Source organism: Mesocricetus auratus, unplaced genomic scaffold (genome assembly GCF_017639785.1).
Source record: "Mesocricetus auratus isolate SY011 unplaced genomic scaffold, BCM_Maur_2.0 Super-Scaffold_100009, whole genome shotgun sequence".
Taxonomy (NCBI): Eukaryota; Metazoa; Chordata; class Mammalia; order Rodentia; family Cricetidae; genus Mesocricetus; species Mesocricetus auratus.
The window spans coordinates 75,474,114-75,490,839 of NW_024429193.1; the positions used below are offsets into that span (position 1 = coordinate 75,474,114).

At 40.5% G+C, this 16,726-nt stretch overlaps 1 protein-coding gene across 2 annotated transcripts in view; it reads left to right on the plus strand.

Annotated features, from left to right (window-relative positions):
• Rxfp1 (relaxin family peptide receptor 1) overlaps positions 1 to 16,726 on the plus strand; it is a 121,538-nt gene that overhangs the window by 100,638 nt on the left and 4,174 nt on the right. For both annotated transcript variants that reach the window (XM_040752618.1, XM_040752619.1), the window contains 6 exons: positions 701 to 772; positions 3,349 to 3,420; positions 7,099 to 7,170; positions 10,114 to 10,343; positions 12,102 to 12,512; positions 16,006 to 16,224. In XM_040752618.1, coding sequence (XP_040608552.1) covers positions 701 to 772; positions 3,349 to 3,420; positions 7,099 to 7,170; positions 10,114 to 10,343; positions 12,102 to 12,512; positions 16,006 to 16,224 — 1,076 coding nt within the window. The remainder of the gene's footprint in view (positions 1 to 700; positions 773 to 3,348; positions 3,421 to 7,098; positions 7,171 to 10,113; positions 10,344 to 12,101; positions 12,513 to 16,005; positions 16,225 to 16,726) is intronic.

Genomic DNA, 16,726 nt, shown 5'->3' on the forward strand with positions numbered 1-16,726 from the left:
TCCTCGGATGGGCCTAGATTGGAGCTCTAGCTTTGAAAGGAGGACTGAGTTCCCTGTGCTGGGCACACCTTGAAAGCCTACTCTTGTCATAGAAACCCTTATGTAGTTGCTGGTACAGAAAATCTAAAAGATCAAAATGGCAGAAGGAAGAGACTACAACAATCAAGAGGAAGCCCCGTGTCCAGAGCGTCACACTGGCACTCTGGTGCATGTGTAGTCTGTGGGGAAGCATCTGAGGAGACAGTAGCAGGAAGCGAAGTTAAAAACACATGTCATTACTTCAAGACATCTAGGTCACTGTAAACCATGGAAGGGATTTCTGAAGGATGAAATTTTATAGATTCCTTTACCAAATCAGAACAATGCATCTTCACAGGTGATTTACCCATGACTATGCAAATCACAAAGACAGCCATGAAATTCAGTATATACATGTACAGTTTGAAGTGAAGGCACTCACAGCAACAGTTGTGATAGTATTTGTCAGACTGGATCCGTTGTTTCTTTTTAGTGTCAAAAACGTAATGAAGCTAGGCATGGTGGGACACATATATAACCCCTGAACTGGGATACTTCTTGGTATTGAACACAACTCACTAATGGAGCTGTTGGAAAGTTGTAAATGGTTTTCTAATGAATTTTCTACCAATGAATGAAGTCTTCAGAAACCAATATGACATGGTTGCAATTGTTTCCCTAGGGATTTGGGAATCAATAGGATTGAAATTCTTCCACCGAACGTATTTAAGGACCTGAAGGAGCTGTCACAATTGTAAGACATTAACTTACCACTTCCTTTCTTTACTTTATTTTTTTAATTGTGGTGAAATTTACATAGCATTGATTCATTCCTTCATCTGCACCATTGGATCACACCAAAATCTTCCATATTGTTGGTCAGCTCCCACCAACATCCACTTCCATAGTTTTTTTACTTAGTACAAAGCTGAAACCCTGTACCCATCCAGCGCTCACTCCAAATTCACTCTGCCCTAGCCCTGGCAACCACGGCCGTACTTGATCTCTCCATGTCAAAGTTGCTGTACTGTGACTGGCTTATTTTTCTTACCATACCAACACGGTGCATCAGTGTTGTAGTATGTATCAGAATTCCCTTTGCCTTTAGGGTGAGTAATAACACCTCATACACTGTGCACAATCATCTGCCAATGTGTGGTTCTTAGGTTGCTCCCACCTTTTGACTAGTTTGAATTGATGCTATTATAAACACAAGTGTGTAAATTCATGTCTGGATGTCTACATTCAGTCATTTGGGCTCTACGCTCCTTCTCAGCTCACAGCAAACTTAGTCATCCTGAATCCGAACTGTTAGTTTAAAGTTTCATCTAATACACCTGCCCTACCAACTATTGTAACTTAGGAGTCAGTGCACTGGCTAGCGTCAGCTTTGTACCCTTGTGTTTCCACGGCTGGCTGCAAGCTGAAGCACACACTGTATCGTAGCACTTACTGCTAGCCCAAGGAAATATCAAAGAGGACCTTCTTCTTTGTCCCTTTGTCCCTTCCTTCCTCGATGTTGCTTATTGGAGCTCAGGGGCGCAAGCACTCCACCAGTAAACCATACCACCTCCCTTAAAGTTCAGCTTCCGCTAACGGTGTGTTGCTTTTACGCAGCTGTAAAGTGAAAAGTGATAAGCCAGAGGTCACCTGTACACCCCCAGATGGTGGATGACGATGTCCCATGGTCATGCTAATTTCATTCTGTTAATTCTCTTTCCTACCAGGGTAGTCCCATCTTACATCTCTGCCATCCGTGCACAGAGTTCTAATGTCTACAATCCCAACACCTGCTGTTTTTCATTTTTGTGGCTCACAGCCGTCTTAACTGAGAATCCTTGAGGGTCTGATTTTCATTTCTCTGTTACTAGTGATGTTGAGTGGCTTTCCCGTGTATTTGTTCATCTGTCTGTTTTTGGAGGGAGAGGGGAACTACTTGGGTGCTTCATTCGTTCCTACACGAGCTTCTTTTGCATTGCTGTTTAGTTCTTCCTACATCCTGGTTATCAGCCCTACAGACATAGGACCTGTGTTTTCCCCCTACTGTGGATGACATTTCCCCTGTCATTCTTCTTTAATTTTAATGCACTGCCATTTTTATCCTTTACCTTATTATCTGTATTTTTAGTTCATGCACCAACACTGCTGAATCCACACAATACAGTTTTTCCTGTATTTTATTCTAGTTTGATAGCTTTACATTTCAAGCATGTGATCCGTTTGAGTGCATGGTACAAAATGTTTTAATTCTATTCCTTTGCATGAGGCTATCCAATTTTTCCAACACTGTTTGTTGAAAAGATTATCCTTTCCTTGTTGAATGTCTATGGCACCTGTGTCAAAAAATTATCTGATTATGTCTGAGTAGGGTTGTTCCTGGGCTCTGCAATCAGTCCCTTTGGTCCACATGGCTGTAGATTACTGTGCAAACCCTAACTTTCCTGTTCTTCTTTCAAGATTGCTTTTGTTATTTGGGTTCCTTTGCTGTCTTACATGAATTCATAAACTCTAATATGGACTGAGTCTCCCAATGCCATTAATAATAATATCTTTCCTTTCACTGGTGTTGATCTAGCCCCTTTTCTGCTACTATAACAGAATACTTTAGCCTAACTGATCTATAAACGATAGAATTTTGGGTGATTAGCTATTCTTGAGGTTTAGAAGTTCAAAAGTCAAGGCCAAATCTAGTGAAAGTATAATTTCATCCTCAGCTATACTTTGTCTCTAATTCTGGTAAAGACTAATTCTAAATGAGCTTTATATATCTACTGGCCACTGTATGCCTTCTTTTGAGAAACATCTACTCCAGCTCTTTGTCTATTTCTCAATCGGATTATTTGTCCTTTAACTATTGCATTGAGTTCCTTATATCATGTAGATATTAATCCATCCCCTGATATATGCTTTGCAGGGGTAGGGATCTGGCTCCATGGTAGAGTGTGCTTGTGGTCCCTAGAACAAGACAAAGGAGTGGTGGAAAGGACAGGTGTCTTTATAAGTCATTTCTCTCACACTATAGACTTCTTTTAGGGTGTGAAGAAGTTTTTTAGTTTAATGTGGTCCTCTTTGTCTCTTGTTGCTTTTACTGTCTGCATTTTGGAAGTCACATCCAGGCTTTTGCTGTCTGAGTTTTGAAAGTCACTACCAGGCCATTGTCATGGGGTTCTCCCTCTGTGGTCTCAGGTCTTACATTTAAATTTTCAGTATTCTTAGAGATTTACTATAATTTTTTGGTAAATGTTTCAAATTCATTCAAAGTCAACAAATAAATACTCTTGGTCCAAGCAATTTTTAAGAACAACTTAATATTGTCTTTTTTTAAAACAGAAATATTTCCTATAATCCAATCCAGAAAATTGAAGTAAATCAATTTGATTATCTTGTGAAACTGAAGTCTCTGTAAGTATATTCATATACAGCTTTTCTTCAATGCTAGTAACATACATGTTCTCATGCCTTTTACTTTTGTTTTATTTCCAACTCCCCAAAAATATATGGGTCCTTGATGAACTACAGACAGATAGCTAATGCTTTTATCTCAAGCATTAATAAGCTAAAAATTAAATGATAAATGAATCTCCACTCTACACCTCTCCATCACCAGGATCTTACGCTGAGTTGTGCAATTACACTCTCTAAATGTATGGGGCATAGTCTTTACTCCATTAATTCTGAGGTTTTCTATAGCGTATGTCCTAGTTTGCTTCTCTTTCTGTAATTAAATGCTGACCAAAACAACTTGGGGAGAAAGGGTTTATTTGATCTATAGGTTGCTGTCCATGATTGAGGAAACTCAAGGCAGGAACTTGAGGCTTAAAGCAGAAACCATGGAGGAATGCTGCTTACCGGCTTGCTGCCCCTAGCTTTCTCTGCAGGCTTTCTTACACAGCCCAGGGTCACCTACAGTATCAGTCATTAATCAAGAAAACGCGATATGCCCACAGATATGCCCACAGATGGATATGCCCACAGATATGCCCACAGATAGATATGCCCACAGATAGATATGCCCACAGATAAATATGCCCACAGATGGATATGCCCACAGATAGATATGCCCTCAGATAGATATGCCCATAGATATGCCCACAGATGGATATGCCCTCAGATAGATATGCCCACAGATATGCCCACAGATGGATATGCCCACAGATAGATATGCCCTCAGATAGATATGCCCTCAGATAGATATGCCCACAGATATGCCCACAGATAGATATGCCCTCAGAAAGATATGCCCTCAGATAGATATGCCCACAGATGGATATGCCCATAGATATGTCCACAGATGGATATGCCCACAGATAGATATGCCCATAGATATGTCCACAGATGGATATGCCCTCAGATAGATATGCCCTCAGATAGATATGCCCACAGATAGATATGCCCTCAGATAGATATGCCCTCAGATAGATATGCCCTCAGATAGATATGCCCATAGATATGCCCACAGATGGATATGCCCTCAGATAGATATGCCCTCAGATAGATATGCCCTCAGATAGATATGCCCACAGATAGATATGCCCTCAGATAGATATGCCCATAGATAGATATGCCCTCAGATAGATATGCCCATAGATATGTCCACAGATAGATATGCCCTCAGATAGATATGCCCTCAGATAGATATGCCCATAGATATGCCCACAGATAGATATGCCCTCAGATAGATATGCCCTCAGATAGATATGCCCACAGATAGATATGCCCTCAGATAGATATGCCCATAGATAGATATGCCCTCAGATAGATATGCCCATAGATATGTCCACAGATAGATATGCCCTCAGATAGATATGCCCTCAGATAGATATGCCCATAGATATGCCCTCAGATAGATATGCCCATAGATATGCCCACAGATAGATATGCCCACAGATAGATATGCCCTCAGATAGATATGCCCTCAGATAGATATGCCCATAGATATGCCCTCAGATAGATATGCCCTCAGATTAATATGCCCACAGATAGATATGCCCACAGATATGCCCACTGGCCAAAATGATGAAGGCAATTTTCCTCGACGGAGGTTCCCTCTTCCTAAACGTATAACGCTGAAAACCAAGATTAGTATCCTTACCCTAAAATGCAGTTTTCTAAACTAAACTATGTAACTCATGCTTCTCACAACATAAAAGAGACAAAACTTCTATTAATGTTTAGGAATTGTCTTTAAAGTACAAGCCTCAGTTCATCTTATTTAACTATTCTACAGTAAAATAGCCCTTTATTAGAAAAAAGATATGACTTAAGAATATTAGAAAATTTAAAGATGGGCAGAATATAATGTGTATGCACTTATTCTATGAATATTTATTGGCTAGTTATCATGAACTGTGAAAATTTTAAAAACAGGATATACATGTCTACAAATGTAGGAAGTCTTTAGGTAGGCTGAGTCTGAGCATTTCACTTAGAATAATGTTAACTTAAAGCATTTTATTACATTGTTCTTCACAAAAAATAATTATTTTATTTAGCTCATGCTGTCTCTGGGTGTCAGGGTCTGTACTGAAAGACCGCAGAGGTCAGTGTTGTTCTCGTGTCTCCATAACATTTGCCGGTCACCCATTGCAGAAGCTGTTTTCAGGAAGCTGGTAACTGGTGAAAATGTTTCAGATAATTGGGCCATTGACAGCAGCGCTGTTTCCGACTGGAACGTGGCCTGGCCCCCAGACCCAAGAGCTGTCAGCTGCCTAAGAAATATGGCATTAGCACAGCCCATAAGGCAAGACAGATTACAAGGGAAGACTTTGTCACATTCGATTATATAGTATGTGTTGATGAAAGCAATCTGAGAGATTTGAATAGAAAAAGTAATCAAGTTAAAAACTGCAAAGCTAGCCAGGCGTTGGTGGCACATGCCTTTAATCCCAGCACTAGGGAGGCAGAGGCAGGCAGATCTCTGTGAGTTCGAGGCCAGCCTGGTCTACTAGAGCTAGTTCCAGGACAGCCTCCAAAACAATACAGAGAAACCCTGTCTTGAAAACCAAAAAAAAAAAAAAAAAAAAAAAAAACTGCAAAGCTAAAATTGAGCTTCTTGGAAGCTATGATCCCCAGAAACAACTCATTATTGAAGATCCCTATTATGGCAATGATTCTGACTCCAAAGTGGTGTACCAGCAATGCCTCCGGTGCTGCAAGGTCTTCCTGGAGAAGACTCACTAGATGGTCCTGCCCACCACCATTGAGCAACTCTCTCACAGAGCCATGCCCAAGGGTGGTGGCAGTCCTTAGCCCCACGCCCCACCTGTCTTTTCAGCTGACTTACTGTCAACCTGTAAAATAACTGTAGGTGGAAAGTAGGTATATGTTCAGAAGGATAAAAATATCTAAGTAAGACAGTTTGATGTGACGCTAAGCATCCTTAGACTAGATGAACCTCTCACTTTGCCCAAACTACAAAATAGTGGAACAAGCAAAGTAGAACACAGTGAAGTAAGAATGACCTACAAGGTCCAGGTCAGCCTCCAGCCCCAGCTAGCCTGGGTGGTCTGATCTGACCAGAGTGTGTGCATGGCCAGCACCCAGGGGCGCCATTTGCTTGCCTTATACCATCTCCTAGACTCTTAAGACAATAATTCCATCCGCATCAACCTTCCATTTAACACTGGTAGAGTTTAAACTCAGACACACTGAGGGCATTTAAATATTCGGAAGAGAGGAAGCTGGATAATGCAGGCCTGAAATTTCATCAGGCCATCCTGGGCTATACAGTGTTGATAGGAGCAACAGATCAATAAAACTAGCATTTTTATTCTTGGTTTTTGTCTAGTGATTTGGGGCTTTGTTCCTATTTGAGTCACTTTAACCTCTTTTTTAAAAACAGGTGTGCTTAAACAGTGGGATGTTTGTAGTGTTCTTTCATCAGCATTGTAAAATTACAGGCAAGCATGTATAATTTAAGTGCATTTCCAGAAAAGTGACCTCACATTCATATGTCAGCAAAGAATTTGCGTTAAACTGGGACGTTAACAAATATAACTGAAATTGAAAAACAAAGAATAATAATTGTTTTATTATTCTGTAGATAACATGTTCTTTTGACTATTCCTTGGTATTTTTAAGCAATCTAGAGGGAATTGAGATTACAAATATCCAACAAAGGATGTTTAGGCCTCTCGTGAATCTCACTCACATGTAAGTAGATGTTTTCTTCTTGTTCACCTTGATTTTGATCTTTATATCCCCACATGTATTGTGATAATGCACCCATACTAAATGTAAATTTAATGTCAGTTTCTGCTAATTTGCCTCTGCATGCTTGGTATTTGTGTCCCTCTTCCAAACTGTATGTTGCAATGTTGACCCCAGAGTGATGGTATTATTAAAAGGTTAAGCCTTGAAAAAGTGATTGGCTTCTGACAGCAGATCCTTCATGAATAGCATTAGTGTCTTTTTAAAACACGATTGAAAACTAGGGGTGGTGGTGCACACTTTCCGTTTCAACACTTGGGAGGCAGAGACAGGTGGATATCTGAGTTTGGCACCAGCCTGGTCTATATGGGGAGTTCTAACCTAGTCAGGGCTTCATAGAGAAACCCTGACTCAAAACTAAAATGAATTTGAGACAGACTGGAGCTAGTTCTGGGTTTGATGGGTTCCCAGCATGCAACAGGAGGGAGGGAGGGAGGTGTGCTGGGGAGATAGCTCGGCTGGGGAGCGTGCCTGCTATGAAGGCATGAGTTCACCAGCACCCATGGGCGCCTAGAACCATGCGAACCTGTAACCAAAGTACTAAATGGTCAGAGACAAAGATTGCTGGGGCTTGCTAGGTGACCAGCCTAGCTCTGGTTTCAGTGAGAGGTTTTGTCTCAAGGAAGTAATAAGGAGAGTAACAGAGGGAAACTTCCTAACTTCTCCTTAGGTCTCTACCATAAATGTACACACAACAGAGAGGGAAAAAATAATGAAATTAAAAGTATCAGACTTTAGAAAAGGAAAAAGAAGGAGAGAGGGAGGGGAAGGAAGGAAGGGAGGGAGGGAGGGAGGAAGAAAGAAAGGAAGGAAGGAAGGAGGGAGGGAAAGAGGGAGGGAGGGAAGGAAGGAAGGAAGGAAGGAAGGAAGGAAGGAAGGAAGGAAGGAAGGAGAAGGAAGGATCTCTCCTGCACCATCCACCCTGTAAGGACACAGTAAGAATGCCTCAGGAGCAGCACATCTAATCTGCTGGCTCCTTGACCTTGAACTCCCCAGTGTGGAGAACAGAGAAGAAAATGTTCATTATTCAAGCTCCCAGGCTATGGTGTTTTTCAGCAGGCTAAATGGTCTCCAACATCAGCAGTTAATAATTAACTCTAAAAGCTTGACATTAGATAGGTGGATTTTAGTTTTCCACACTCTGATAAAATGTTATGGAAATTTTTTCAAATACCAAGAAACACAAATATGAGTGGGTCTCTCAGCCTTACAAGACACTCTCATCTCTGATATCACTTACCGGTGATGATTTTACCCGACAAAGTAGTGATGTGTTCTTTTTATACAAGTGCCATCAGTGAAGAAATAAGAATGTATATAGTATCATAAAACAATTACAAACAGGGCTGCGGAGATGGCTCAGCAGGTAAAAGTGCCTGAGTTGAGACCCTTGGAACCCAATTAAAAGAAAAAGGGGTGTGTGGTTTATGATCTCAACACAGCTCTGGTGAGCTGGGAGACAGAGACAGGAGAATCCACCCTGAAGCTTGGGAGCCACATCCTGCTGAAATAAGTCATTCACATGCCATCAGCAAGGCTCGGGTTTCTCGTACGACATTTGCCTACCCTGGGCTAGGAGAGGGCCTCCGCTGTATATCCACCATGAGCCCTGTGGCTGGAGAATGGCTTCCCTTAGAAGAAATCAAGACACTGTTGCTAAAAGATGAATCTGTCCTAGCAGCCAAACTAGCAAACACGTGTCTGCTGAGGTTCTGCTAATGAAAACAGTTGGCCCCCAGACGCTTAAGACAAGAAGAAACATCATGTCCTTCCTTATATTCCGCTACCCCATCACAGCTCATAGAGAAATGCAAACAACCAGCTGGACATACCAGCAGCTGACCTTGCCTTTGTCAAGGCACAGATGACCATCTGCCGTGTATCATTCACTACTGTAACTTCTTACACTATTGAGATAACTTCTATTTTTGCCACCACTCTTTGCCTGTGAGACAGACTGACACAGTCTGAATTCTAATATCTACTATTACTAGAAATTTTTCTATCAAATAATTTTCCTCCATTGAAGGTTTCTCTCCTATTATAGTGACGCTAGCCTAATCTCATGGAGTTCATTAGAAAATTTATTTTTGGATGTCTAAAAAAATGTGCAACAACCGTTGTTTATCTGGGTTATGTCTTTATCAAAGTGGGCATCTATAGATGAATGACTTCACTCAACATTTCTTTAAGATTTACTTATTTATTATGTATACAGTGTTCTGCTTCATGTATGCCTGCAAGCCAGAAGAGGGCACCAGATATCTGGGAATCGAACTCAGGACCTCTAGAGGATCAGCTAGTACTCTTAACCACTGAGCCCATCTCTCCAGCCCTTCACTCAACATTTAATTCTTCATTGTGCTTAAGAATCTATTGAGTGATAGATATGCTTAGTAGTTATTGATAATAACCTGATATAACATTGTATTATAACTTCTGTAATAAAAAAAAAAAGCTGTGGAAGCAGCAAGGGAAAAGCACTTATTAATTCCCCTAAGACCTGAGAAGTAAGATCAGCCCTGGCAAAGCTTATGGTTACAAGAACTAAACTGAATTCTGGAAGCAGCCACTGGGAGCTCCTTTGAGTAAATTTCTTCTGATGTTCACAGGCTAACCAATTATGCATATGCTAAGACATGTCTAACATGTATTCATTACAAGTGCTTTAAGTTCTTATCCACACATTCTTTTACTGTAAGGCCAAGTGAATAAGAATTAAATTTTGAACTTCAGAATCATGAGGGATTGGTAAGAAATGTTTTCTATTCCACTGAATCTTATGTGATCACAGTTTCTACTGAGAACCTATTGAAAACAAGTATCAGTGATGTTTAACTTAATGCTAAGCATGTGCTCTACTTTTGTCTTCTCTTTGCACATCAGATATTTTAAGAAGTTCCAGTACTGCGGATACGCGCCACATGTGCGCAGCTGTAAGCCCAACACAGATGGGATTTCATCCTTTGAGAACCTCTTGGCGAACATCATCCAGAGAGTCTTCGTGTGGGTCGTGTCTGCCGTCACCTGCTTTGGAAACATTTTTGTCATTTGTATGCGACCATACATCAGGTCTGAGAACAAGCTGCATGCCTTGTCCATCATTTCTCTCTGCTGTGAGTATTCCCTCAAATGGGCAAAGTCATTGCTATGAGGAATAAATTCCGTGTGGCTGAAGAGATGGCTCGGTGGCTGAGAGCGCGCACTGCTCTTCCAAAGGCTTGTAACTTCGGCTCCAGGGACTTCAACACCTCTGGCCTCCAAATATGTAAATAGGGAAATGTTTCCAGGAAGTATTAAATTTTTTAAGCTTTCAAAATATGATTGTACAGTATTACGTTAAATGGCCACGTTTACTATTACAGACACTGTTCAAAGCCTGAGTTTAATTTGTTTTCATTGTAAGCTATGCTATGTGAGAAACAGAACTCAGCAAAATGTTTACAGCTTTGTATGGTTGCTTTGTTTGACATATTTTTTTTCCTTACTGTTCTTTTGCTCATATATTTTGGGCTGTTTTGAGGTTTTTGTGTGGTGTTTCTTGGGAGTTTTGTTTGTTTAAAAACACAGGAAGGGCGTGGAGTTGGGAGGAGAAAGGGGAGTTAGGGTCTTAAAGCAGTTGAGGAAGGGGAGAACATAATGAGAATCTCCTGTGTAAAAATATTTCAGTTTCAAAAATTAGAATCTACAAGATGTGATTTTTAAGGACTTAGGATAGACTATTTAAATGGAAAAAAACTCAACATTTGCTTGAAAAGGAAAATAATGTCAGAGAACATGATATATATTTTGAAAATGTCATAATAACCAAAATACATTTAAATTCTCAAATAATAATTATTAATATTAATATAGTATTAAAATATTATTGTAATAAAAAGAAAATACATAATGAAGGTCATCATTTTATAAAATAAATATACACTAACTGAAAGAACATCTAAAAGGCAAAAATGCTATGAAGTATATATACATACTGAGTGCTAATTAATTTCAAATATAAGAACCTAAAAAGAGACAGAAAAATATAAATATGGAAGAGAGTCAAGAAAAAGCATACTGCCTAGGTGAGCTCCGGTCATTAGCCCTCCTAAATTGTGTTGGCTACAAAGCTACTCCTAAATTTATAGACCTCAAAACTCGTAGTCTTAACTCTATCAACAAAACTTCCAGATTAATGTCTCCAGGTTTTGGGTGATGCTCTCAGCTTGCTGAGCTGGGAGAGCTTCAGTGGAAGAGTGGAACCAAACAACGTCCTCACTGTTTAAGTCCATAACTGAATGTACTGCACGACCCATTTTATTCATTTGTTTTATATTGCCAAGTGATGAAGCTAGATGAGACCAAAATAGAGAGGATCTCTGATCTTATAAACTGACACTGTAAGGAAGACGAGAGATGATCACATAATTAACAACAGTCTTTTCTTTTTAATGTTTTTCTAATTTTAAGTATGTGCATGTGTGTTCATGCATATGCGTGAGTTTCCAAGGAGGCATAGGCATCTGGTCCCCTGGAGCTGGAGTTACAGGTAGTTAGTTGCAAATTAATTGACATACTGACGGGAGTCAAACTCAGATCATGTACAAGAGCGGTGCCCACCCCTACCGCTTAGCCATCCCTCCAGCCCCGAAGAGTCTTCTGTGACAGCGGTTACAGAAGGGATTAGTTGGGGATTTGCATGGCACTGGGGGCTGAAGCCAGGGCTCCTTCGCTGATGCTAACTAAGCAAGCACCCTGCTGCCAAGCTACACAACCAACCTATGAATTCTTAAGAGAGTAAATGTGTCTCCTCTTAATACCGAAGAAAAGTTTTGTGTGAAGATAAGCACACTTAGTGTTTCTCTGAACCTGTGAACTTGGGATTCTTGTAGGCGCTGACTGCCTAATGGGAGTGTATTTGTTTGTGATCGGAGCCTTCGACCTCAAGTTTCGGGGAGAGTACAACAAGTATGCCCAGCCGTGGAAGGAGAGCGCCCATTGTCAGTTCATGGGGTCTCTGGCCATTCTGTCCACGGAAGTATCCGTTTTACTGTTAACGTTTCTGACGCTGGAAAAGTACATCTGCATTGTGTATCCTTTCCGGTGTTTAAGGCCCCGGAAGTGCAGAACCATCACAACTCTGACTTCCATCTGGATTATTGGGTTTGTGGTGGCCTTTGCTCCGCTCAGCCATAAGGGATTCTTCAAAAACTACTATGGCGCCAACGGAGTGTGCTTTCCTCTCCATTCAGAAGACTCGGGAAGTACTGGAGCCCAGATTTATTCAGTGGTGATTTTTCTCGGTAAGAACAACCTTCGTGTCTTCTAACTCTCGCTGGAGGAGTTCCCAGTAAGAAACTCATTTATGCCTTCTATTGTTGACGAACTTCTGTCCTTCTAACCTGCTGCTGCAGGGGTGAATGGCATCAGGTAATCCGAATACCCGAGGAGAATTCTTTCCCTCAAATGACACTTTTATCATTTAAATTCCAATTATATTTTACATACCCCAATAATATAAACATAATAATATTTACTATTGTTTCAAATTCCTATGTACAGGCATACATACCTTTGGCTTTACCATATATGTGAAATTGTTCTAAACCAAAAAGAAAATATTCTCAAAGAACAGCACAAAGTTTTTGGAATATGAGGAAATATCAATACTATTATAGAACAAATGATTCATGATCAAGTTTATTTAAAATGCTAATTTACAATTAAACATATCATCTGTTGTTACTTCAACAATATTTCTTGTCAGAAGAATTCATAACTTCTGTGTACCTTAGTAATTCTGCGAAGAAGAAAAAATAAGAAAAAAAGATTACATTAAAAGCTAGGCATATGCCGGGCATTGGTGGCGCACGCCTTTAATCCCAGCACTCAGGAGGCAGAGGCAGGCGGATCTCTGTGAGTTTGAGGCCAGCCTGGTCTACAAAGTGAGTTCCAGGACAGCCTCCAAAGCTACAGAGAAACCCTGTCTCGAAAAAAACCCAAAAAAAAAAAAAAAAAAAAAAAAAAAGCTAGGCATAATGTAATGTACTCATTGGGTTTTTGGTGGTGGTGGCATCTTTTATTTTTATTGAAAATAGATATTTTTATATACTATATTCTGATTATGGTATCCCCCTCCTCCAGCTTCCCTTCCCTCCTTACCCACCCAAACCCAAACCCTTTCTAGCTCTTTCCATAGAAAACAGATTTCAATTATTAATAATAATAATAGTGAATAAAAATAAACCTGAGCAGGAGAAAATAAACAAGTGAAGAGAAAAAAAAAAGCCAAGGAAAATGCACACAAATCAGGTGGTGGTGACACACGCCTTTAATCCCAGCACTCAGGAAGCAGAGGCAGGCGGATCTCTGTGAGTTCGAGGCCAGCCTGGTCTACAGATCAAGTTCCAGGACAGCCTCCAAAGCAATACAGAGAAACCCTGTCTCGAAAAACAAACAAAAAAGCCATAAGATATATAAGCAAAAGACCTATAAGGTTAATTTTTTTAAACCCAGATACAGTATTGTGAGACCAAAAGAAAATTCCAAAAGATACAATTAAGTCCATTTTGCCTTGGCCATCTGCTGTTGGTTGTGGAGCTTGCCTTAAGTGTGGTTGTATCATTGGAGCTAGCTTCTGGGTTAGGGATAGGGGCTTGTATTGTTTTTGTTATTTTTGTTGTTACTAATTTCAGCCCTGGGTTGGATTATCTTGCCCTCTACTCCTTTTGAGATTAATTTCTTCCTTTTGTTCCGGCTTTCAGGTGAGCCATAAAGTTCATAATATGAGGTCTCTCCAATGTAGACACTTAATGCTGTGAACCCGCGTCTTAGATTTGCCTTCAATTGTGTGCCATAGGTTTGGATGTGTTGTTTCCATTTTCATTCAACTCTAGGAAGGTTTTCATTGCTTTCTTCTGTATTAACCCATTTTTCACTCAGGGGTGAGTTGTTCAGTTTTCATGAGTTTGGAAGCCTCCTGTTATTTCTGTGTTCTTGACGTCCAGCTTTAATCTGTGGTGGTGAGATAAAATGCAGGAACGTTTTTCAATTTTCTTATATCTTTTGAGACTTGCTTTTTTCAAGTATGTGGCCAGTTTCAGAGAAAGTTCCATGAGCTGCTGAGAAGGATTAATCTTTTGTGCTTGAGTAAAGTGTTCTGTAAATACGTTAGGTCTATTTGATTTATGACATGTTAGTTCTAGCATTTCTCTGTTTAGTTTTTGTCTGGATGACCTATCCGTTGGTGATAGTGGAGTACTGATGTCACCCACTAGCACTGTGTAAGGGTCAATACATGATTTTAGCTATAATAGTGGTTTCTTTTATGAACTTGTTTTTTATGCATAGATGTTTAGAATGACAATGTCCTTTTGGCAGATTTTTTCCTTTGGTGAGATTGTAATGTCCTTCTCTATCTCTTCTGATTAGCTTTGGTTTGAAGTCTATTTTGTCAGATATTGAATAACTATACCAGCTTGCTTCTTGGATCTATTTGCTTAGAATACCTTTTTCTACCCTTTACCTTGAGGCAATATCTATCCTTGATGTTAAAGTGTGTTTCTTGGATGCAGCAGAATGATGGATCCTGGTTTTTTAATCCAATATGTTACTCTGCATCTTTTTATTGAGGGAATTGAGACCATTGATGTTGAAAGCTATCAATGAGCAGTGTTTGTTCATTCCTGTTAATTCTGATGTTATGGTGTGGGGTTTTTCCTTTCTTTTGATTTTTCTGGTCTGGGATCATTTATTCCTTATGTTTTCTTAGAAGTGGTTACTCTTCCAGTTGAAGTTTTCCTTCTAGTGCCTTCTCCAGAGGTGGATTTGTAGATAAATAAATTTGCTTTTATTGTGGAGTGTTTTCCTTCTTCTATTGTGATTGAAAGTTTTGCTGGGTATAGTAATCTGGGATGACATCTGCGGTCATCTCTTAAGAGTTTGTAAAACATCCATCTATGCCCTTCTGGCTTTTAGAGTCTCCACCTAGGTGCTGACCTCAGGTGGTGTCTGTGATGGGTGAGTGTTCCATTTCTTGGTTTCTCTTGTCCTCTCTGAACCTTAGGAGAGTATGGTAGCTGTGGGCTGCCTGGGAGAGAGTGCTTTTTGAGTCCCTGCTGGGTGTGGCCCCTGGGAGTACCAGGTTGAATATATTTTTTAGATTTGAGAACTGACATGAAGGAATGGTGGCAGGCTGTAAGGGAGATGGGACTGAAAGGATCTATAAGAGGGAGGAAAGCTGGGTCTGCCGAAAGGTTTGATGGAATTACCAGAGTGTGGAATCAGAGAGGAAGGGCAGGCGCTTGCAGGTTGTCTGCTACAGAGCTGGGGATGAGACTAGGGAACTGGAATTGAAGGACAGGAAGGAGAATGAAGATGGATTCCCAGTGGCCATTATGTTCCCAGGTAGAGAGCGCTCTGGGTATTGGTGGCTGACACAAAGAGCTGGGGTAAAGGAGGAAGGCCGGGTCCAGATGATTGCAGGCTCCCTGGGGAGTGGAGGCAGACCTGTGAGTGGTCTGTGACAGCAATGGGGACAAAACTGTGGAAGGAGACCTGGTACACATTTGTAATCTAAGGCAGGAGGACTGGAAGTTGGTGTCCAGCCTAGACTTCCTAGTCAAGTTGAAGGCTAGTCCAAACTCTACAGTAAGGCCCTTTCACAAAGTGAATAAATAAATAAGTACCACTTTATGGGCTCTGTGGTCTTTAATATTAAGGTCTAAAGCATGTTTTATCTGCTCCTCCTAAGAGAATGCTAACATACACGATTAATATTCTTCGTGGTCTACACAGGTATTAACCTGGTGGCATTTATCATCATCGTGTTCTCCTACGGCAGCATGTTTTACAGTGTTCATCAGAGTGCCATAACAGCAGCTGAAATACAGAAGCAAGTCAAGAGGGAGATGATCCTCGCCAAGCGCTTTTTCTTGATTGTGTTTACAGACGCATTATGCTGGATTCCCATTTTTATTCTGAAATTTCTTTCACTGCTTCAGGTGGAAATACCAGGTACAAGCTTTTCCTGGAAAGAATAAATCTGCGTAATGTTATTCTAAGAAAGACAACACTCTTAATGCTAACTTGTTTCAAGAATTACTGGTCAGAGTAATGCGGACTCTGGCTCCATCGTCAAGGAGATGCTTACTGAGAGAAACTCTTCGGTTCTTTCCATAAATGTTTAGTGCCACAAAAAGCAAAATAAATGGTATGCAGTGCTGACACTGGTTGCCTGCCTAAGGTGACCGTGAAGAAAACCAAACAGTTACCAACTTATGAGTTCATTTTTTTTAGAACATAAGGAATGTTCCTCCCTACAATACATCTGATAGAGAACACTGCAGCAGAAAACAACACAGAGTTTTAAAATGATGTACACTGCATGCATCACAGTGGCTGTTATGTTGAGAGAGAAAAAATACGAATATGCTGGTGAGGAGGAGACATTTGACACTTTGTGCTCTGAGAGCAGGAGTTGTAGGTACACTGGAAAAGTATGTCAGCAAGTGGGAAA